At 40.2% G+C, this 24,567-nt stretch overlaps 2 protein-coding genes across 2 annotated transcripts in view; one reads left to right on the forward strand and one right to left on the reverse strand.

The window, feature by feature from the left end:
• Positions 1 to 19,743, forward strand: part of LOC134676190 (uncharacterized) — a 164,659-nt gene extending 144,916 nt beyond the window's left edge. The window contains exon 5 of the mRNA XM_063534519.1: positions 19,485 to 19,743. The gene's annotated coding sequence lies outside the window, so the exon portion shown is untranslated. The remainder of the gene's footprint in view (positions 1 to 19,484) is intronic.
• On the reverse strand, positions 14,048 to 24,484 carry LOC134676606 (serine palmitoyltransferase 2-like). Its single transcript, XM_063535000.1, has 9 exons — positions 24,377 to 24,484; positions 22,937 to 23,113; positions 21,656 to 21,810; positions 20,490 to 20,682; positions 19,770 to 19,997; positions 18,578 to 18,806; positions 17,725 to 17,899; positions 16,758 to 16,928; positions 14,048 to 14,189 (listed from the first exon to the last, which is right to left on the reverse strand). Exons 1-9 carry the CDS (start codon positions 24,482 to 24,484, stop codon positions 14,048 to 14,050), a joined length of 1,578 nt encoding a protein of 525 aa, XP_063391070.1.
• Positions 24,485 to 24,567: the final 83 nt, after the last annotated feature.

Consider the following 24,567-nt stretch of genomic DNA (forward strand, 5'->3'; position numbering starts at 1 on the left):
CTACTTGCTCCCTCTAACACATAAATGCGTCCCTTGGAGTGGCCGGCGTTGGCCCATCGTGTAGAGGAGCCATTACAGTGTATTTATTTCATTCGGAGGCATAATTATTATATTAAGTCTTTTCATAGTGTGGGAGTAGGTATGTTGTAAGTATATTTAAAAATAAAATGTAGGCTCCTCATACTGACCAACATTCTTGACGTTCGCAATCAAAAGGTACCACTTTATCCTTGCCATAAGGACTCTCTGACAGGTTATTTGTATATAGATACAATAAAATTTCGTCTTTATGGTAAAGGACAAAGTGGTCCCTACCTTTTGAATGAGAATGTCACATCAGCGACTGTTAAAAATAATTTTTATTTGATATTTAGTACACTTTTTAAGGTTATTTTAAGACGCAATGTATTGCTAATTTTGTGATTTATAAAGCGTGTAATTTTTTTTATAAATTTGGTCGGACTGGAAAAACTGCCAGGTTAAGGTGAGGCCGACCAAGACATAGATACGTCAACAGGCTTATTTTAGCTATTATAATCCGTTTGTTTCATTCTATTTTTCGATGAGGTAAATTGTAGCTCTCACGTGACCCAATAAATCTGGTCAGACTGCAAAAACTGCCAGGCTAAGGTGAGGCCGACCACTTTTTTTTTACTGTCCTCAAGGTCAGGTATCCTACCATACAAGTTTCATTCTATTTTTCGATGAGGTTTTTTTTTGATGAATTTTTGTCCAACGTTTTTGCCATTTGTACAAAATCTGCCACGTTAAGCCTAGGCCGACCAAGTGCGTTGGAAGCTACTAAATGTCAGGTACCTCTACAGGGTAGGTACCTATATTCTATTTTTTGATGAGGTTTGTTTCATGCAGCCGGCCACCGGACTATATTTATTTGTTATTATACACCGCTAAGTCCATGTTATTTGTTTTAAATGTAGAGTTTAGAAACTAATTCGTGGTAGTAAACGATACAAATATTAGAAAAGTCCTTTACAACCTTGTTCGCTTCATATACTTATGGTAAAAATATTTTAGGGCGGGTCATAAAGGGCAAGTAAAATAATAATTGTCAATAGTAAAATATGTCCTTTACGACCATATTGACCATACGAGATACGATATGAAAAATCATCAAGACAAATGAAGGGCTTGAAGGACGACAAAAGACATGTGTCATTTACAATCATATTTATATTTAGCGGTAACCTTAACGATAATATCTATGAATTTATAATTTATAATTGGTTATTTACGCCCCTTGAGATAAGCTGTTTTTGCAAGCTCATAGTGCAAAAATTGGGTCGTAAAGGCAACTTTTTAAGAGATATAAAAATTTTCACTATACAGAACGAAAGCGCTTGGAATTCTGAACAAAACTGTATATAACGACTACCGTAGACTCAAAGGGCGTAAGGGACAAAATTGCAAAAATGCTGTTATACTCAGTATTTTTTCTACTTAGTATATTTAACGTATCGATAACTTGAAAAAAATGTCCGTTAAGCCCTATGAAAAATCAACGCTTGAACACAGTTTTCCAACGCATTTGGCCGTATCTGCCAATTCAAAAAAATGTTGTGAGACATTTTGGCGTAACTCCCAACTTTGTGTACGATACGCCCCTTTGCATCGGAAATTTTTGAGTGTTAAATGTACGTTACGCCCACAACTAATGTACAAAAAATGTACAACTACTGTATATTTATACGAGAGAGAGATTAAATGTAAGAGATACGCCCGCGCCCCCATACTATGTATAATTTCGGGTTTATAATTGTTGCTTTTTTGTGTTTAAGTGGGATGACCTAGTTATACCTACTTTCCTTGTCAATTTTTTTGTTAAGTAGGTACTTGCATTACCTGCTCATGTGCTCATTGCTTTATTTATAGGTTTACAAAATTTTGACAATTTAAACTGAACTAGTGGGTACTTTTTAGAGATGCACCGGATATCCGCTTACTATCCGGTATTGGCCTATCCGGCTATTATTTTACTATCCGGCCGGATACCGGATAGTAACATTGCTTGATTTCGGAGTAATAAAATTGGATTTAACAAACAGACACGGTCATAATCTTACTTATTTATTATTTTAAAACAATATAATCATTCCACTGACTTGTACGCGCACTCATTTCGAACCTAGAAATGAGTGTGCGCGAACGTTTACTAGGAAACAGGTCAAACCTGCAGAATGCGCACCTGAAAAACTGAAACGTAGGTATAGTTCCTCTGACCGGATATTCGGCGGCCGGATACCGGATATTCGGCTGATGGTCAGGGCGAATATCCGGTATCCGGTATCCGGCCAAACAACTATCCCTTGCATCTCTAGTACTTTTTCATCAGTTTTATAAAAATAATAAAACATGACTATATTCAAATGATAATTACGGCGTTTAATTAAGGTTAGACTGATAACTATTAGTTTTGTTTGTGACTGGGTCATTGGTAATATTAATTAAGACGTAATATTAATATTTTTTTGTTTAAACCCTGATTTACAGGATTAACCTTATGAAAGTTACTGTCTAGGTATAACGTTTGCATTTAAATCCATAGAAGTCCGTAAGTCTGGCCGCATGCCTTTTTCTCTAATATAATGTCATAAATATGTGATCATATTCAATAAGTTTTACTGAATAGACATACGAAATTTCAAAACTACTACTGTACCTAATAGTACTTTAGTATGTAAAAGTAAAATTTATAATCCAATTAACATTACAAACAGAAATAACGCATAATACTTTCTATAGTAAAATTAATTTGTTACTAATTGTTGTTTATCAATATATATAGGGTGTCCAGTAATTAATGGACAACCTTCTAACCATCGACAGGGCACCTCAGGCTGGTCCAGAAAAAGCACTTATAGGTCTAGTAAAAGTTTCGTGGTTTTCGAGATAATCGCGCTTTTATGTCTTTTTACTAGTTAGCACCATACTTCACCTTAATCACCATCTAGGCCATATTTTTGTTTGTAGAAATGTAAATAGCATGTGTGATACCATTTTAGAATCAGTATTAAATAAACTATTTTTAAGAAAGTTGGCCACTCTGTTCTCCATACGTTTTTTTTTTTTCACCACAAGGGATCAGACTTCTTAAAAATGTTAGAGTACAATGTATTTTTTTGGATTAAGGTCTTCTAAAAATACACCTTGGCTGTGGAAAAACTGTATTGCCTATCGGTTCGGTTAGCAGGTCTATTTGAGAATATTTTTCAAAAAACAGAAGGTAAAAATCTTTTCATTTATGTCCTAAGCGATCATTACAGTGAAACAAGGAACCAAAATTAGAAAAGTGCGATTATCTTGAAAACCACGAAACTTTTACTAAACCTATAAGTGCATTTTTTGGACCAGCCTAAGGTGCCCTGTCGATGGTTAGAAGGTTGTCCATTAATTACTGGACAGCCTGTATAAATGGTAGGACAGCAGTGATTCTGTTGAAGTAATAATAATCATCATTGTTCTTAAGAGCCTAGCTCTTGTCGGTAGAGTATTCGCCATTCCGTTCTTTTCTCTGCCACTGTTTTGAGCTCCTGATACGTCACTACATTAATTTTCTCTTTGGCCTGGTCAATATATGCACGTCTTGGTCTTCCTCTGCCTCTCTGTTCTTCTATTCTGCCTTTAATTATAGACTTTATGTAAGTATCGTGACGTATCAGGTGCCCCAACATTTTTCGCCTTCGGTTTTCAATTGTTTTTAGCAGAGATCTCTTCTCACCTACCAAATTCAATTTAATTAATATACTTGAAGTAATATAAAAAAAAACATTGTCTTTGTAGTGTGTAAAAAAACATTGTTTTCTTAAAAACGACCTTTTCCACGTTTAAGTATCCAAAATAACAAATATGGGGAAAACTTGACAGTAAATACATACATCTCTATAAATTTTCAGAAAAAAAATGTAAATTATAGTACTGTACAATCGCCCTCGAGCAGGGAAATTGTATTTGGCGAGAAATTAAACAATCTAATGCCAGTGAAAGCGAATCAATCGAAAGCCAACTCACCCCGTCTCTGCACGCCGAACTGCTGGTCGGTACCGACACTCTCCATGGGCGAGCTGATGCTGTAGTGGCTGGGGCGAGGGTTTTTATCACACAAATCGACAGTTTTAGTGGTATTTTTGATTTATCACGACGAACGGGCTTGCGCATTCGGTCATGAGCAGCCATCAAATCGATCTACCTTCAACTGGCTTTTATAAACGTCAAAAAATTCGAAAAAAAACTACCCTACCAAACTGTCGCTAATTAATGCGTTCCATTTTACTATATATAGAAATGACATGTATCAAATAATAACAAATAAAACTAAACTAGATAGGTATGGTGTCCGGAACCATCAAGTACTTAGAAGTATAGTGTTCCCTAAATGCAAGTTGCGAATATTGCAACGAAATTGTTGGATTTACGCCAACTGGTACTAAAACAGTTTAATTTTTAGTACATTACGCCCTTTTTCTGATAAGATAAACATTAAAGAAGAGGCGTAAGGGACGCCTTTTTAAAAATAGTCGTGTTTTTTGGCGTAACGGACATGCTATTTTTGTAAATAAGCATTGTATTCAAGAAATCAGTTTAAAAGACCTCAAAAAGTTAGGAATAAGCCACATACAGGCATCAGTTAATTCAAACAAACAAAAAAGGTCTGATTTTTTTCTCAAAATAAAACTGATTTTTGGCTCTCCTGGAAAGATATCCTGGCGTTTTGTCAGTTAAGCCCTTTGAGGCTACGGTAGTGGATATAACTCATTTTCGCCAAAATGTCCTTTACGCCAATTGAACCCAAAGGTAATTATTATCCAAGAAGCTTGAACTATCAAAAGTGTTGGTAATTATTATTTAAGGTAAATGTATTCAAAACATCAGAATAAACAGGCATTAAATAACCTCAATACGTGTACATAATTATAGGTGAACCAGGATCTATTGAGGGTGCGCCATGTTACGGAAATTTGTTGGTACTAATTTCTAGCAATGGCAACAATTTTAATAATAGACAACATCTACCCTCTATGATAGTTGTCAATATTGACAATGTAAACATTGCTTTGTCTAGTTTCGTGTGAATTATTATTAGACTGCAATAATCATGCCGAAAGTTTTGGATTTTACAGAGAAAAAGTTGTAAATAGTGTATAAAGTTATTATATGGAAAAAAAAAACGTGCGGGAGAGGAATTTCTTCCATTAGAAAACATAACGAAATTAGCATCTGAATTGACGGGTAAGTTTCAAACTTATGGACAAATGTCACTATAGTCAGGTCGTCACGATTTGGTTGATGTCTTGTAATAATTTGATTTGTGTATTAGGTGTATCGCATGCATCGGTATCACGGATTGCTTTTGCTCCAAACGCACTGTTGTCATATAATGACAAAGAAAAACAAAGTGACTACCACGAGTTCTTGAATAAAGATAATTTTAAAAAGTGGGTCACAGAAAAACTTATTCCCAATCTCGACAAAAATTCCTGTGTTGTCATGGACAACGCAAGATATCTTTCTTTTCAGGTCAATAAAGCACCTAACACTCAGTGGAAGAAGGGAACAATTGTCAAATGGCTCGATGACAATAATATTAGTGATCCGCGAAAAGCAACTATAGCCACTTTGCTAGTTATCGTGAGGAAAAATAAGCCCGATTCGCACTTATTAAAGTTGTCGGAATAAAACAAAAATCATCAGCCAATTTCCATTGTCCCCACTATACAAATTGTTGCTATATAAAATTCAAAACGAGCGCCCTCTTGACAATACTTCCAAAGTTCTGGTTTACCTATAATAATATCTATTATAAAAAAAATGCTAAGAACAAAAAATACATTAAAAAAATAATGTGCATAATTTACATTAAGTATGGAAAGACTGGTTTGTGTAAAATTTATTAGTCCATATAATTAAGATATATTGAAGTTAGACTTGATTAGATATTAGATATAGAAATCAAAAAATTGATAACATTAATATAAATTAAGTTCAAGAAGTAATATTTTTATCAAAGAATGAAAGTTACCTCAAGTCACGGTATTAATAAGAAAATTTTACTCAAGTGGTACCTTTTCCCTGTCATTGTCACAAGTATTTGATGCGTAACCGTAATGTGTATAGATATAAATAGACCTTAATTCTCGCAATAAGATGTACTTACTTACAGTTCTTTTGCTAAATGGTGACATTGTACAATATTTATAAGTTCTCTTTGTAGTAGTATAACTTTGCATAAGTTGCGTTAATTTGACACGCAGGCGAAGTAAACATGCGTTGCGTACGCAACATGTGGTTTTTAGAGAGAGGCCCTTACCCGCCGTCACGCCAAGGTCGCGCCGCGCCCGCCGCGCCCGCTCCCCGTGCATGGCCCGCGTTGCCCGTTAAGAGCCACCCGCTAGCGTCGTATGAACGCGAACATTATTTTTGTATTATTTGTTTATGCAGTGGATGAAACTGACACAACTTCATATTTCTTATTTATCCCGCCTTTAATATTAATAAGATGTGAACTCTAGTAACCTTAATATTCTTTTGTTATGGTAATAGCTTGTTAGAACAAAATTATCAAAAATCTTATGAAGCTGTGCCTCAATATGACACAAAAACATGTAATGTACATATTGACACGATTACATGCGACGTCAGCATTTTTTTTTAACTTTAATTATTTTTTGAGTAATTTTGAATAGTATGACATAGTATCCGATTGCAATGGACGTAATTGACACAAACTATGTTTTCACATTAAAAAAACTATCCTACATGCGACACAGTTACATGTTTTCTCTCGAATATTCTTTTCTCCAAAATAATTCAAAATAAAAATAATTACTACAAATTATTAAATAACTTAAAAAGCAAATAATATCTGTGACACAAAACAAAATGTAAGATTAACATCTTAAAACAGCATACGTAAGCGAAAAAAAAATTGACTTTAATATTACTTTAAGTTAGGGCTCAAAATATAGCCAGCGCTACAGGACTATATACAAGATACCTGTGTCAAGAGACACCGCTCTTCCTTACTGGTTTGCTAAGTAACAAAACAAAACAATCAGTTTAAAGAAACAAAAATATAACTAAAATTAAAATATTAAAATTAAAATTAACAATACATAAGTTAACCTAACAGGAACCATAAATTTAGTATATTTATGAGTAACAGAAAAGTACTAAATATCTAACTATAGGCCACTTGTGTGAGCGCGCGCGCGCGCGTGTGTGTGTGTGTGTGTGTGTGTGTGTGAGTGTGTTTTCCTGTGTGTATGTATGTGTATTACATTATTGTAACTAATAAATCTTCTATTTCTGTGTAGTTTTTAGTTTTTAGCCAGTTTAATATTTTACTTTTACATTGTTTAGATGTAGAAGGATATAAATCAATGGCATTATCTATATGATTATATAATTTTGCAGATAGAGCAACATAATATTGTCTTCTAGCATATACAGACTTTGTTTTTGGTTATTACTATCGAATAACAATATTATACTTATATTTTAAGTTATTCGGCTTCAAAGTTTGTCCAAGGCCTTAACAGTCAAGCTGGAAACAAATTATCGGACGCGGCTGACGGACGCGGCTGACGGGCGCCACATAAAAGTGTGCACAGTGTTCGGGACGTTGCTTGCGGACGCGCAACAACGCTTATTTTTGTAATCCTTTAATTTGAGATTATACAGTAATTCCTTGTTGCGAACACACTCGATAATTCTTTCCTCCATTTTTACCGTACGCACGTCCAAGCTCTCGCGTAGTCCGCGTCCTTCTGGCGCAGTGACGCGTCCCGCACCCCGTGCATACTACTGCATACCGTCCGCGGACGTTTTCGGCTGACAGGAACATCCAGCGCGCCAGATTTCTGTCGGATGTCCGAAGGCTCAAGGTCAGCACAAGGTTACGTCCACGGCTTACCTCCGATAGTTTGCACAGTTCAGTGTATATTCATTATCTAGATACCTATAAGTCGCGGCTGTGAGCCGCGTCCGTCAGCCGCGTCCGATAATTTGTTTCCAGCTTCACCTGGCGCGTCACGTTCACGACGATTGTATAACCCCCACCGCACCTTTCCCGTCTCACTCCGTACGAGCCGAAGCCGTCACTCATCAGCTATCACCTGGTAGGACGAAGACGTGGTTATTTTGCTTCGCAAATAAAACACAAACGACGAAGTATCGGAAATTGGAGTTTGTAATGGGTAAGTACTCTTTATCCTGGCGTCGATATCTTGCTAATTATCTAACCTATCGCATTACTATTAAGATATGTAACGTAAACAATAGTTTAGTTTTATATGCCTAAGTATGGAGTTCATCAAGCTAATAAATTTTGTGTATTCGCGATATAATCATATCGTCCACCTGGCTAAAACTGCCAAGTGGATGAGATTTTGCGGCAGGTTAATGTCACTGATACCACAACTAATACTCGTAACTATATAATTATATAGCGGTTATATCACTTTTGTGTGTTAATTTAGGAATAAAAACTATCCTGTCTGTTAAAGCTGCATATTATTGAAATTTGTGTACTTTTGTCTTAAGTCTCGTTAACCTGTCCAAAAAAGTCAGGTGAATGTAGGGTGACCAGATACGAATTTCAAAAGTCCTGACAAAATTCCTGATTTTCGGCCGAAATTCCTGACATGAGCTGTCGCGGTCGCGGCGGGTGGAGAGGTGGGGGGGGGGGGGGGGGGTGCATTGGCATGCATGTTAGTCCAGTTTCTACGTTATAACAGTGCGCGTGTCGTGTCCTTAACATGGCGTCTAGTAGCAAACGCCCGAGACTATGTACTTTTACGGATGTTTTACGAATTAAATATCCGTTACTGAAAGAAGGTAGAGAGCCGAGTGAAGTGTATTGTACAATATGTGACTGTTATTTTTCGATTAAATTTAAAGGAGCCTCAGACATTGAAAAACACATGCAGTCACAAAAACATCAAAAACAAACCTTAACAGTGTCTAAAAATGTGAAAATTGACTCTGTGTTCCAAACTCAAAGTGTTGGAAATACGGCAAAAATTTCTGCAGCTGAATCTACGCTGGCTCTTCATACAGTGAAACATCATCACTCGTTTAGGTCTATGGACTGCACAAGTGTGCTAATGAAAACTATATTTCCCAACTCGAACATTGCGGCCATTATATACCAATTGATTTTTTAAATGAAAGAAGTGAAGTTCTAAGCTCGTAAAGGGAAATACTTATGTCAGTAAACTGTTTTACTATTTTTTTTTTGTTATTTTGATTAAAAATATTATTTTTACTGTGTATACCATTTTATTGTTTTGTTTATTTGTCCTTCGGGAAACGGAAATACCAAAATTCCTGACATTTCCCTTTTCCGGCCGCATTCCTGACATATGCCTAAAATTCCTGACATGTCAGGAAAATTCCTGACGTCTGGTCACCCTAGGTGAATGATGCAATGGCAGGTGAATGAAGCGTCATTCACTTGCCATATGACAGGTGATCGATAACTATTTAAAATCCACGTTACATATACTCAAACTAGATTTGTGTCGTCCCACGGGAAAAGGTAGGTACCTTATGAGGGTTTTTAGTTTTAGACATATATTAAAATGTTTTGTAAAAAGGTGAAAACATGCTCATTTTGTTTATTGTGTGATGAGATGACGGGCGAGAGAGAGAGGTATGGATGAAAAGAAAAAGACATGCTGTGTCGACCCCAAATGAACACGCAAGCAAACACACGCACGCACGCAGCACGGGCAAGCGAATGATGATAATGATCTGAAACCTTAATGCTTAACGTTTGTTTACCTGACCGATTTTGAAAATTCTTTTTTTGATTGTATGTATATGCATACAGATTGGTCCCGTTTTTGTCAAAACCCAGTTCTGATGATGGGATCCATTAAGAATCGAGGGAACTCCTCAAATCTTAAAGGCATACATATAGTGATTTTCGTGTTTTTATTTACAAATCAAGCATATACATTCACAAAAGTGACATTTGATGAAGTGGAACTGCTGATGAAGATCAGAACGGAACTCTTTAATGACGCATATATAGTTCACGTTTGGCGATTTGTCCTCTTCGTTATGTTTGTTAGGCAAGTTAAGTTTTTAAGCCACATTTTTGTCAATCTCGAGTTCTGATGATGGGATCCATGAGGAATCGAGGGAACTCCTCAAATCATAAAGGCATGCGTATAGTGACTTTTGGATTTTCATCAGAAAATCAAGCATTTTCATTAAAAACTGTCGCATTTGATGAAGTGGAACTGCTGATGATGATCAGACCAGAACTCTTCAACGACGCATAGTACACGTTTGGCGATTTAGATTTCGACTTGGATTGGGACTGGGGCTGGGACCCTGACCCAGACTCGGGCCCGGACTCGGACCCGGACTGTGACTCGGACCCGGACCTAGACTCAAACCCGAAGTCAGACCTGGACCTGGATCCCGGCTCTTATCTGAACCTGAACCCGGACCTGACCTGACCTGACCTTCCACTGAGTTCCACTAGGTACTGCGAGGGTTCAGCATCAGCTCTATCTTGGGTACTGCTCTCCTAAGTGCTCATCAAGACGTGTCGAATGACCAAAACAGCGTGTGTCTATGTTGCACCAAACCTGAGTTCCACTAGGTACTGCGAGGGTTCAGCATCAGCTCTATCTTGGGTACTGCACTTCCAAGTGCTCATCAGGACGTGTTGGATGACCAAAACAGCGTGTGTCTATGTTGCACCAAACCTGAGTTCCACTAGGTACTGCCAGGGTGAATAGACAGCAAGATTGAATGTTTACTTATTCACAGAAACTTGTTGTTAAATTGGGAATCGAATCGAAGGTGAGGTGGGTCAGAATCCAAAATTTTAATCATCGTGGTAGACAAAAGGTCCCTTTTTATCGAAGATGACACATTTTTCGATTATTTTTAGAAGGCATTGAAAATGATGTGGTGGACAGGTGGATGACACTCATTACAGGTGAATGATGACAAGAAACCAGGTTAACGGCAACGGACACAGGTTAATGACGCCTCACGATAACCTGTCAATATTTTCATTGGAATTTGTATTTATTTCTCGATAACCTGCTTCTACTATCGATAACCTGGAGACAAAATATCTTTCACCTGTCCTTGATATCATTCACCTGAATTTCAAACGCCTATATCTTCTAAACTAATTGAAGGAATCGCTTCCCTTCCACATTTTCTAATAGTTTAAGTTGCCTTTTAACGATCCCAATAAAAAAAAAATGCGAAAATGCAAAATTTTTGAAAAACATAAATTTTAACCTGGCGGTGCCAACTTTTTGAGAAACGACCTTCACTAAAAATCCCTACATTAAGAACATATTTAAAAGTTTTTTCAGACATGTCACATTGACCATTGTATTTTAAAAGATTTTAAATGAGAAATGAGGCATTGTTTACGGAGAAAAATCGAAGCAAAAAATAGTACCTATATCAGCCGAGAGCATGTCGAGCTATGTTCAGTGTAGGGTTCCGTAGGGTATCTTCTTTAAGGTACTATTTTTAGGGTTCCGTACCCAAAGGGTAAAACGGGACCCTATTACTAAGACTTCGCTGTCCGTCCGTCCGTCCGTCCGTCTGTCACCAGGCTGTATCTCACGGACCGTGATAGCTAGACAGTTGAAATTTTCACAGATGATGTATTTCTGTTGCCGCTATAACAACAAATACTAAAACAGAATAAAATAAAGATTTAAATGGGGCTCCCATACAACAAACGTGATTTTTGACCAAAGTTAAGCAACGTCGGGAGTGGTCAGTACTTGGATGGGTGACCGTTTTTTTTTTGCTTTTTTTTGTTTTTTTTTTGCATTATGGTACGGAACCCTTCGTGCGCGAGTCCGACTCGCACTTGCCCGGTTTTTTTCTTTTATCTTTGGAATTTCAAGCTGGTAGATACATTACACCGGTAGGTATAATAAAGTAAAACTAGCCTTCGTTAGGGGTCTGAATATGCCCTGCGCAGCCGATAAATGGTCTTCTCCACTTTAGCACGGCCAGGCGTGGCTCACTCCGCGATTTCGTCGCTTTGCTACAGGTAGCTAAAAGTATACATCCGTTCCACACTAATTTTAGTGGCTAGCCATAAGCCGCGCGTGGCGTTGTCGCCACCTGTTCGTTTTTTTAGCATTAGAAATAAGGTAAACAATCTTGATGTGTCTTTTAATTGAAACACACATTTTAAAAATAAGTTACGGCAAATATGTAACAATTATGAATCTAATACGATCATTTGTATTCTTCTGCTTTCATAAGTAATAGTATTTGATTTTTAAAAAGCGTTTTTCAATTAAGAGACATGTCAAAATCGCTTACCTTCTTGCAAGTTCTTTCTAATGCTAAAAAAAACGAACTACAGCGGCCATATCTGTCCTGATCGTAACAGACGCGTTTTGTTAGAGAGTGAGTCTTCTGTCTTCTGTACCTAGTACCTACACCTCTTGTTTCAATTTTTGAACAAAATATATAATTACGTCTGGTACGTCTTTTTGGGTTCCCAACCACAGGCAGGATCATACACCGTGTTATCTGTTTTATATTTTTTCAACGTCGGTAATAAAAGTAATGGAGCTGGGGTCCGACCAAACCTCCGGCCGTGGGAACCAACTGGCATTTTTTAAAAACCGGGCAAGTGCGAGTCGGACTCGCGCACGAAGGGTTCCGTACCATAATGCAAAAAAAAAAAACAAAAAAAAGCAAAAAAAAAACGGTCACCCATCCAAGTACTGACCACTCCCGACGTTGCTTAACTTTGGTCAATAATCACGTTTGTTGTATGGGAGCCCCATTTAAATCTTTATTTTATTCTGTTTTTAGTATTTGTTGTTTTAGCGGCAACAGAAATACATCACCTGTGAAAATTTCAACTGTCTAGCTATCACGGTTCGTGAGATACAGCCTGGTGACAGACGGACGGACGGACGGACAGCGAAGTCTTAGTAATAGGGTCCCGTTTTACCCTTTGGGTACGGAACCCTAAAAAGCGAGGAGAGAGAAGTGATACTAGTTGCTGCGCCGTCAAAGTGAACAGACAAGGTTGGGGCCTTGCTCCGTACCAAATTTCATTAAAATCGGTTTAGTGGTTTAAGCGTGAAAATGTGACGGACAGAGTTACTTTTGCATTTATATTTATTAATATTAGATTCCTACGATTCATCCCTACGATGATTAACCTACGGTTTCAATAAAAAATTGCACAAGAAAAAAAACAATTATTCACGATTGAATTATTTTAATTATACTATTAGGTATAAATAAATACAACTTAGGTATTCGGAATTCACATTTTAATATACTAAATTACCTACTATTTAAATCTACCCAGATACCAAAATTACATTTGGCGTGTCGAAAACAGAGGGCCTCCCGCGAACCACGTTCGACGTGTTATTCTGTCGCATTTTGTAAATTCGTACGTAAGTGTGACAGGGAGGCAACACGTCGAACGCGGGGACACCAATAGCCTATTCCTTAGGTGTCAAACTAAGCTAGAATCAACTCTGCATAAAATTTCGCTGCCCAATATTACAGAGTTCTAGGTATGTTTCACTTTTATGAATTAAAAAATTTGTGTCATTCAAACGCTTTTTTAACGCGCGTTAAAAAAGCGTTTGAATGACACAAATGGATAACCATGTATGTATTCACACGACAGCGGCGGTGGCGCTTTTTATCAGGCGTAGTTGGATTTTCGACTTTAAGCCTTAGTCGTTAAGTCGAATTTAGAGTGTGGACAGATTCAAGCGCTTTTTTAACGCGCGTTGAAAAAGCTGTCGTGCGAATGGGGGCTAAGCCGAATTTCATCTATCTTGAAAATGTAAAGGGACCCACGGATTAACAGTCCGCCAGACGGTATCGGTCTGACAGTTAGAACAAAATTTTGACAGTTCCGAACAACTGACAGGCCGATACCGTGCGGCGGACTGTTCAAAAGTGGGCCCCTTAACATAGAACCCAGTATATTGAGCCAGCGAATTAATTTGAAATTTGTATGATATTAAGACGTTCGGTCGGTGCAAAGTGCTTAGACAGACTGTGCGTTTGTCATCGGTGCTCCGTTGTCTGGCTGACGCGAGTACCGCAGCCCCAGCTCGTCCGCCGCCGCCTCAATGGCCGCCAGCGCCGTGTCCAGGTGCTCGCGGGTGTGTGCAGCCGACAGGCAGAACCTGCAACCAGGCGTACAGTCAACAACAGAGCTATGAATACAGGCAAAGTGTCAAAAATATGTATACAATACTTTATTGCCTGTACATTAAGGTCGTGTATACATATTTTTGGCACTTTGCCTGTATTCATAGCTCTGTTGTTGACTGTACAGGCTCATTATCTAAGGGCCACCCCTTGCTGGCGTCGGCGTCCGCGTCTAATCAGCGCTATGGAAAATGGCGTCGCTGCGCAGTTGCGTCGAGCAGCCATAGAGTAGACTAGACGCCGACCTTCGGGAGACGCCAGTGTGGGGTAGTAGCTCTGATGAACCGCTCCATGGCCGCCGCCATCTTGCTAATGGAGTATATAAGTGCGTACGACATCTACACGGTTATTATACAGGGGTTATTAGACAGGCATGAGAAGATAGCAAATGACTCAACCTATCAGCAGTTTTAATTTGGCAAACGATGTACCAAACACCCTATGTATAAATATACACATGTTTACCTTTACACCTGAATTTTTGTAGATGTAGCCCTACTATTTGTCGTAAAAGTGGACGCAATTGAAATAAGCTGTTGCTCTTCCTAGGCGCAATTGAAATAAGCTGAATTTCCTAGGCATATCGTGAAACGTGAAAATCTTAACAGAAAACAGAAAAAAAACCTTCTTAACAATATACATTTCTTGTGGCCCCACACTATAGTTCGTTTTTTTTAGCATTAGAAATTAGGTAAACAATTTTGATGTGTCTTTTAATTTAAAAACACATTTTAAAAATAAGTTACGGCAAATATGTAAAAATTATGAATCTAATACAATCATTTATATTCTTCTGCTTTCATATGTAATAGTTTTTGTATTTTAAAAAGCGTTTTTCAACTAAAAGACATGTCAAGATCGCTTACCTTCTTGCAAGTTCTTTCTAATGCTAAAAAAACGAACTTTAGGCTATCCCAGCAAACATTTTTGGTCGATATTCCGAAAAAGGCACCTATTTTAGGTCGCACAATTTAGGAGACCAAAATGAGGCACGTCGAATCGACGTCGTGGGCACGTCGAGTCGACATAAACGGGGAAAAAACGCACGTGCCGGCGACGTATTTATTGACGGTAAATTAGTGATTACAACCATTAGGTCAACACTAGGTCATGTTTCCGACGTGGATTCGACGTCGCCACGACGTGCCGCGTAGTGAAAATGTGCTAATTTGGTATTCTTTACCACCTTTAGACGTGATGGCGACATATTTTTATCCATATAATTACTCTGCGAGGCAATATTTAGATGAGACGCGATGAAGAGAAAGAGACACAAACATTACGCTTATACATTCTTTTCACTCAGAAACAAAATGTCTAACAAGAAAACAACTTTAAGTTGTGCAATGATAATGGCGGCCACTAAGTCATGTAAAATAATTTAGGCCGATTACGCTGATGAAGAACGATGAAATCTAGTGCACAGAAAATTTTTTCGTGCAGTATGTTAGGTTTACATACAAAACTATCGATGGGCTTTTGGAATATTTAAGTTTTCAACATTTTATAAAATTAAAATGCATATATTTGCTTGTAATTGAGTGTTGTAATTGAATATTTGTGTGTGTGAGTGTATTGACTTGATCAAAAATATTGTTTTATTTTGAATATTAGCACAATGAAGTACCGTGCGATGGCACCATTCAAGATATAACAACTTAAATTATGCAATTTCATATTTAGCATCTCGTTATAATGAAAGAAAATGGCGGCACAACCTTATGGTATTGATAGTACTTTACAAGTGATTTTAACTATATGGTCGCAATTTGGTATCTATTTTTAAGTAACATTTACCTAAAATTTGTAGCTAAATCGACATAAAATCGACGACCTAAAGGTCTCCGTATAAGAAATAATTACGTCGCAAATACACCTAAAATGTCTTATTAGTACATTTGACCTATTGGTCAGACTTTGCAGTTAATTTTACCTAATATTTCGACTTATTTCCAACCATTAAGTCCCTGACTTCATGGTCTCCATATAAGAAATAATTACGTCGCATATACACCTAAAAGGCCTTATTAGTATATTTGACCTATTGGTCAGGGTACGAAGTTAATTTGACCTAGTAATACGACTTATTTTCAACCATTAAGTCCGTGACTTCATAGTCCCCGTATAAGTAATAATTACGTCGCAAATACACCTAAAATACCTTATTAGTAGATTTGACCTATTGGTCAGGGTTTAAGGTTAATTTTACCTAATATTTTGCCTTATTTTCAACCCCTAAGTCCCTGACTTCATGGTGTATTTATGAAGTGAAATTTACGTTTTATTATCCCTATATTTTGACTTGGAAGTAAAAGTGTACAATACGTAAAATAATTGGTGACGTAGGACGTCATTTTCACTTAAATTGGTAAAATCTTCTTCGAGCCTAGGAAAAAATACTTAAAATGTTTGCTGGGATGCCTGTCACGTGGTAGCCGAATTCGTTATTTGTAAGCTAAAGGTTTAGTAAATGTAATCTTTGACTCGTTTCCTGAGCCGACGAGGATACAACATGGGCACTGACTGTCGCCCACCATACTGACCGCATACGCGCCTGGTACAGAGGCGTAGCGGGGAACGCCACACCGGCAGCCGCGACTCCGGCCGCCGTGAGCTGCTCTACGCAAGCTATCATCTTGCTGGACGAGTATATCAGCATGGGTACTACTGGGGACTGGGGGTGCCCGTGTACCACCACGCCCATCGCTTGTAACCTGCGACACGATCATCATGACAATTTATAATTTTTACTATTCTAAACACAAGCACAGAATAAATAATAGTACTAGGTACAGAAGACTCAATCTCTAACAAAACGCGTCTGTTACGATCAGCACAGATATGGCCGCTAGGTGGCAACAGCGCCACGCGCGGCTTATGGCTTTCCCCAAAATTGGAGTGGAACGGATGTACTTTTAGCTACCTGTAGCAAAGCGACGAAATCGCGGAGTGAGCCACGCGCCACGCCTGACACAAAATGCAAAAGTGACACAAAAATCAATATTAACAAGTCTAAACGTCTTGCGTTTTTTTTGCATTTATAATGTAAGTTGTACTTAATTGTAATTGTAACATAATAAATCTAATAGGGTATAATCTTCGAGCAACACTGGCTTACGATACGTATAATAGTACTAATAGGTAGTACTTATAGGTATCTATAGTAGCTGCCTGCAATAATAAAGTTTTTCCTTTTGCAATTCAGCTGATGCGCGGAGTTACATCCTGCTCAAAGCCGCAAACCTAGTTCACCCGAGAGACTAGCTGTGTGAACCATTGACATAGATATCTAGGGACTGGCTTTACGGGCAATAATAATGAGGCATGACAGGGGCCAGTACAGCGGTGTGACACCGCTAACGCGATTGGTTGATGAGTTCGCATCACGTGCGCGATTGGTTGATGAGTTCCCATTACGCGCGCTATTTTTTGCAACTAGTTGCATTAGACTGCACGAAGGCCCGTCCTTAGATATTATACGTGAACGGTGTGAACCATGTGTGAACTGACCGGGCGCGGAAGTAGCGAGTGTTGTCCCTCAGCGCGGCCACCCGCGCCTGCCCGGCCGGCGCGCGCAGGTCGCGCAGCGCGCTCAGCACCTGCGCGGCCACGGGCGGCGGCATGGCCTGCGCGTACGCGTGCGCGGCTCCGTGCGCGCGCACCCAGCGCACCAGCGCGGCGGAACCTGGACAGAGCCCGTAATAACTTTCCTAGAATTGTCACGACTCAATTTGCGTGCGCTAGGTAGAATTGACGCACCCACCACCAACATTTCTTGAACGGAACGGACAGAGCTATGGTTACTATACCTTTAACTGCCCTCGTGTAAAGCAGTAAAGCGTCACATTATACTGAAATACATATGCAGTGTACTGCAAGGAAGATGAAAGTAAGGAGAAATCACAAAATACAACAGAGATGATGACTAAATATTGAACAGCTGCGGCTTAACCGTTTCAGGCCGCGTAGCCAAGATGCCAATCGCTTACGCTCCGTAGCGATCGAAACGCAACTGTCACTGTCGCGCTAATATGGAAGAGCGATAGAGAGACATAATGCTTTTCATTATCGAAGCGATAGCGATTGTAACCTTGGCTAGGCCGGCAGTGCGGATGGCACGACAGGCGAGTCATCAATGTTTTTAACGCGTGGCGTATGACACGACAGGCGTGCCATCATATTCTATGGCGTAAGGCACGCCTGTCGTGTCATGAAATAATTGTTCGCCGCCACAGCCAACAAACCTCAGATGAGCCAGTGCCTTGGTTTTACTGTAATGCTGTGTTACTTATTTGACTAATAAATAAATAAATAAATAAATGAGTCGACGTACTCGCTACAAAACTCAGATGAGTAGACGTACCGGCAATGTAACCACCCGCGCCAGGAAAGCTCTTACTAAACGTCCCCATGAGCGCATCGACATCCCGCGGACTCACGCCGCACGCGTCCGTGGCCCCGCGCCCGCGCGGCCCCAGCCCGATGCTGTGGGCCTCGTCGATGTAGAGGTGGAGGCCTAGCTGCTTCTTCAGCGCGATGGCCGCTGGCAGCGCCGCGAGGGAACCCTCCATGCTGTAGATCCCCTCCATGACCTGTCGATGTGGGCCTTATAGTTTACGTTTAGTTTTATAAACTATTAAAAGCACAGAATTTCCCATCACGATGCTATAATATTAAATTTCTAGAATACTATTAGGTATTCCTAGGTAGTTTACACTGCGCGCTTAACACAGGAAGAAGCTATATTTTAAATCAGTGGTGGGCAAACTTTCTTCATGGTGGGGGCCCCAGAAAGTTTAGGAAATTTAAGTGGAGGGCCAGAATTGTAGCCAAAATTTATTTTGATTTGTGATAATCGTGGGCCAATGCCATATAGCCCATATACTAATTATTTGATAGGACCGGCGGCGGGGCGGATAAAATCCATTTGCCCACCACTGGTTTAAATGCTTCTGATTGAAGATGTAACAAAATAATAATTTCCGCGATATAAAAAAAATATTTTACCAAATTTCATTTCAGAGCCCTTCAACGTGCACACTAGTGCCACTGTTTAAGGTTTACGATAGAAAGACAGATAGGTAGAGTTAATTTCACATTCTTAAGATTAGGAATTCGTAGTAGTTGGTAGTAGTATATAAGCAAGGATTTGGGACCGGATCCCTTTGTTTAACATAATTAAAGTCATAATGTAATGATTGTCAGACATTATAGTCATAATTCTGAAACCGTTAACTTTTCGGGATATTGTAACGTTATCCTATAGATAGGTTAGGTTTGTTTTATGACAACCCGGAAATGTTACGCGTTTCTGAGAAAAACCAAATTATGACTAACGAAAATGCGGACAAACAGATACAATACATTATGACTTAAAACTTTATGGGAAACAATAGAGACCCATTCTGCCCTCCTAAGCCGAATAGCGCTATCTCAAAAACAAATGATTTAGAAAATGGAACTCTCAGTAATAGAAACTAAAGTATAAGTTAGCAATGAATTTTCTTTTGAGATAGCGCTCTTTGGCTTAGCAGGGCAGCATTTGTGTCGCTCACGATAACAATTTTCCGCCAGCGTCCTTCAGCGCGCGCCTGCCTCGCCAGCCGCTCCAGATGCCGCATGTCGTTGTGCCTGAACACGCGCACGGGCACGCGCGCGAGCCGCAGCCCGAGCACCAGGCTGGTGTGGTTGCTCGCGTCGCTCAGCGCCAGCGAGCCGGGGCCCAGCAGCGCTGGCAGCGTCAGCATGTTCGTGAGGAAACCGTTGCCCACGACCACTGCTGCCTGAAACGCGTGAATCTAGCTAACGAGCGCGAAGCGACTCCGTTTCAGCTTGTATATTTACGGCTGTTGTCCCGTACAGGTCGCATTTCGAAACCTATTGAAATTTTATGAGCAGGCCTCGTAGCCAAGATGCCAATCGCTTACGCTCCGTAGCGATCGAAACGCTACTGTTACCGTCGAACTAATATGGAAGAGTGATAGAAAGACATAATGCTTTTCGTTGTCGAAGCAATAGCGATTGTAACCTTGGCTAGGCCGCAGGTTCGATAACTGTAAAACTGGCGAGAAACGGCACAGGACCGGGAATCCGGGTCCGGGATCAGTGGCGATGGCGAGCAGTCGTGTCGGAGGCCAAGACACACTTTGGTTCGCTGCGTCAGAGGAGTAAGTAAGGTTCGATAACCAAGAATATCTTAAAATATTTTGTTAATACAGTTCTTAGAAAACTTTCAAGTCAATGTTAAAACACTCTTAGTTGACAGAAGTACCGACCTCTACTCCAAAGAACTCGGCCAACTCGTTCTCAAGCAGCTCATGCAGCGCGCACGATCCCAGCTCCGCGCGAGGCGAGCTTAAAACCAGCCCGTAGCTTCGCGCCGCGGCCTCCACCTCGTCCTTCCCACCTCGGTACCCCACGTAGTTGTACGAGCCTAGGTTCACGCACTGGAGCTCGCGCCCTGTGAACCTGCAACATGCCAAATAAATCACTACCACAGAATAAATAATAGTACTAGGTACAGAAGACTCACTCTCTAACAACACGCGTCTGTCACGATCAGCACAGATATGGCCGCTAAGTGGCGACAGCGCCACGCGCGGCTTATGGCAAACCCCAAAATTGGGGTCGAACGGTCGAACGGAACCTACTTTTAGCTACCTGTAGCAAAGCGACGAAATCGCGGAGTGAGCCACGCCTGCCTATACCTTACTCGTATTTATTTATTTATAGAGTCAGACCAAGAATAGTCTGCAGCGGATTTGATAGCCCACGCAGTGAAAGTGTTATTATAAACGTCAAACTTCTATGAAATTATGGCGTATAAATGACACTTGCACTGCGTTGGCTATTAAATCCGCTGCAGACTTTTGTTGGACTTCCAACATCTAGCTATGAATGATGCATTAAACTTTTTAGATAGCATTACAGAGCCAATTATAGGAACTCGCAAATTAGCTGGCCGCGTAGCCAAGATGCCGATCGCTTACGCTCCGTAGCGATCGAAACGCAACTGTCACTGTCGCACTAATATGGAAGTGTGATAGAGAGACATAATGGTTTTCGTTGTCGAAGCGATAGCGATTGTAACCTTGGCTAGGCCGGCTGGTTTGTTAGTGCCATAGAATTGAGCGCGGATTCTATGTCTGTGGTTAGTGCACACCGTTGTATGGGGACCTTGCACTTTAAGACTATGCGCTGAAACTTGGCACAGTTGATGTTAGCTGCGCTTAAGCAGAAACTGACCGGGAGACGTCGAGAGCCACCTCTCAACAATATTTCTTGTATCAGGCCGCGTAGCCAAGATGTCAATCGCTTACGCTCCGTAGCGATCGAAACGCAACTGTCACTGTCGCGCTAATATGGAAGAGTGATAGAGAGACATCATGCATTTCGTTGTCGAAGCGATAGCGATTGTAACCTTGGCTAGGCCGGCAGGTACCTCAAGTTCCAGTTGTAGTCTCGACTGGAGCGCTCCATGAGAGTGATCTCTGCGTCAGGCGCCGAGCACACAGGCCGGTTGAAGCAGTGGCGCACGCGCCGGTATAAGTAGCGGGAGTACAACTGGTCGAAAGACCGGTACAGCGGCGCGTAACCCTGCACGTGAAACACACAGTAAGGATAGCGGTGCCGTCATGTAGCGGCCGTCTCCATACTAAATAATACGGCTAAATATGGATGTCGTAGTATTTTGTATGGAGACGGCCCGTATATGACGGTACCGCTATCCAAGGAAACCAGAGCATAAGAGCCACCCCACACAAGCGTCTTTTCAGCGCCGGTGTCTAATCAGGGCTATGGAAAATGGCGTCGCTGCGCAGATGCGTCAACGCTGCTTCGGGCTAGAGTTGTCTAGACGCCGACGCTCGGGAGACGCTACGTGGCCCTAAGTAGGTAAGTATTCGACAAAATCTGCGTATAACCAATTTAAGAAAAACGATTTTTTCACGTTACTGCTCGGAGGTAAGTATATGGTCTAATTCTTGACTAGGAAGTAGCGCTTACTTGTGAATCTGTATAATATAGATGTAAGGTTGTATTGTACATACAATTTTACTTTACACCCACTGATTGGTTGACTCTTAACCAATCTCAGCACACCATGATGTTCATTAAGTTATTTAATAGGCATGTCCACTTAATTGATAGATAAAGATAGATGGGTTGCTTATTACTTGTAGAAGAGTCATCGGAGCGCTCTGGATGATTCAGTAGAGGCCATGGTACTTAATTGAATTCGTTGAGAACCGATCCATTAACATACACAGATCGTTCGAGGGAAGCCAGTGCTGTCAAACTGGTTTAACTTGACAGATATTCAGACGTACTCTATGAGAGTAGGGGAGTCCGAGGTGAGTTGTGACAGAGGAGAGTTGTGACATTGTCGATTTTTTGGAATCCATTAACTAAAAACTAGGTCGCAATAGTTCAAGTTGCGAGCTAACAAACGCACACTGTTGCGAGCTCACTAACAGTTATTAGATTCCAAAAAATCGACAATGTCACAACTCTCCTCTGTCACAACTCACCTCGGTTTCCCCTAACTATTGATGAAACTCACCGTACACAATGTTCGGCGATGCTGCGGTGTATGGATTTAGCCTAACTGCTTAGTTCCCGATTCGCCAGATTCTTATTGTTCGCCGGATTCCTGTTTCGCCGGGAGTGATGCAAATCCGACGAAACAAGAATCCGGCGAATCGGGAACTAATAGCCGAAGTACCTCTCTGTTCCGCTCTTTGGAGACCTTGGGCGAGAACAGCAATTGGTTCAATTGGCCGAGGAAGATGAGGAGATAGAAGCCAAGCCGCGTCAGCAAAGCGGTCAGCCGCGAGCAGCGCTCGAACGAGCCTTCCGAGCCGAGCGCGCTACGGTCGAGCGGGCGGACTGGAGGTGTCTTCTGAAATCAGGGGCCTTACCATGATTTCCTTATTGCATTGCTATTTAAGACCTAAACTGAATTGCTAAGAGACGGAGTTATGCGACTTATTCAAGGTGCCGTAAAATGGGGTGAGTTGGGTGAAATTTGACTTTCAAACCTCGATAAAATTTTATTTTTACATGTGAAAACTGAATGGTGTATATAATTAGTGGTTCGGACGTTTGTATTTTAGTTTGTATTTTATTTTGGGTAGTTCCATTTCATAACTTTGACGATAAAGAGGAAAACCCACCTCACCCCGTAGTGCCTCGTATTTGGGGTGAGAGGGTTTTTCATACAAAGGTGATTTTGGAAGATTGTTGGATCGATTTTTTTTATTATGCGTATTACTATAGCCCCATTTTAAATTGGAATACATTATTTTTGTAGAATTAGCCTTAAAATCCCTTCTCACCCCCCTCTCAAACCTTCTCTCCCCATTCATAACCCAACTCTCCCCACGAAACCTACTCACCCCGTTTTACGATGCTTCCTGTGACAGGAGCAATAAATTAAACTAAAGGCTGTACTCCTCAAACTGACCAACATTTGTTCAGCAACTTTTAAAAATTATGAATCCTTTAGACTTCCTCTTTTTCATACAAAATAAATATTGCCTTTAATGTACGCTGACATCAGTGTATTTGACGTCCTAAAGGGCATCATGGTAAGGCCCCAGGAAATCGTTTATTGCGGGGCTGGAACCGGGTGTCACTTCGTTTTCTATGATCGGTGATCACATGATGCTTTCTATAGATAACGAAGTGTTGGACGCCCCGGCCCGGTCCAACGTGAGTCCCATCCTTAAGTGTTTTTTTGTTTTAAATAAGGGGTCAAACAGAAAACTGTGTTACGTCTTTCCTGTAGACATACACAAGAGTTAAGGGCTATAAAGGTTAATTTCCGTATTTAACCCTTATCCACGAGAAAAGGTCCTCCTTTTATTTAGAGAACTATTGATAAAATCATTACTTACCTACATGCCCACAAGCTGTTAACTATTGCCCACAGGAGAGAAAACTAGTGTGTTGGCGTGAACTGTACATTTTTCTCTCCTGTGGGCAATAGTTAACAGCTAACCTTTATAGCCCTTAACTCTTGTGTATGTCTACAGGAAAGACGTAACACAGTTTTCTCTTTGACCAAAGGATCAAAAGAGCTTGTGATTTTGGGTAGAAATAATATAAGATTCACCGAAAATAACAAAAAGGACTTATTGTGGATTTCGTTGTGGACACTCACAGTACTCTCGCAAGCCCTTCTTTGAAGTATCTCGCCGTCATCACAAGGTTTACATTTTCTACTGCTAGTGTTACTAAGATTAATGCTGCCATTCGTCTTTAGCGACATTTCTTCTCCCATGACACTTTTTGCCGATACTGTATTGTATTAAGTAATTTTCGTGTCTTTTGATTATGAATATTATGAATATA

Source organism: Cydia fagiglandana, chromosome 24 (assembly GCF_963556715.1).
Source record: "Cydia fagiglandana chromosome 24, ilCydFagi1.1, whole genome shotgun sequence".
Classification (NCBI taxonomy): domain Eukaryota; kingdom Metazoa; phylum Arthropoda; class Insecta; order Lepidoptera; family Tortricidae; genus Cydia; species Cydia fagiglandana.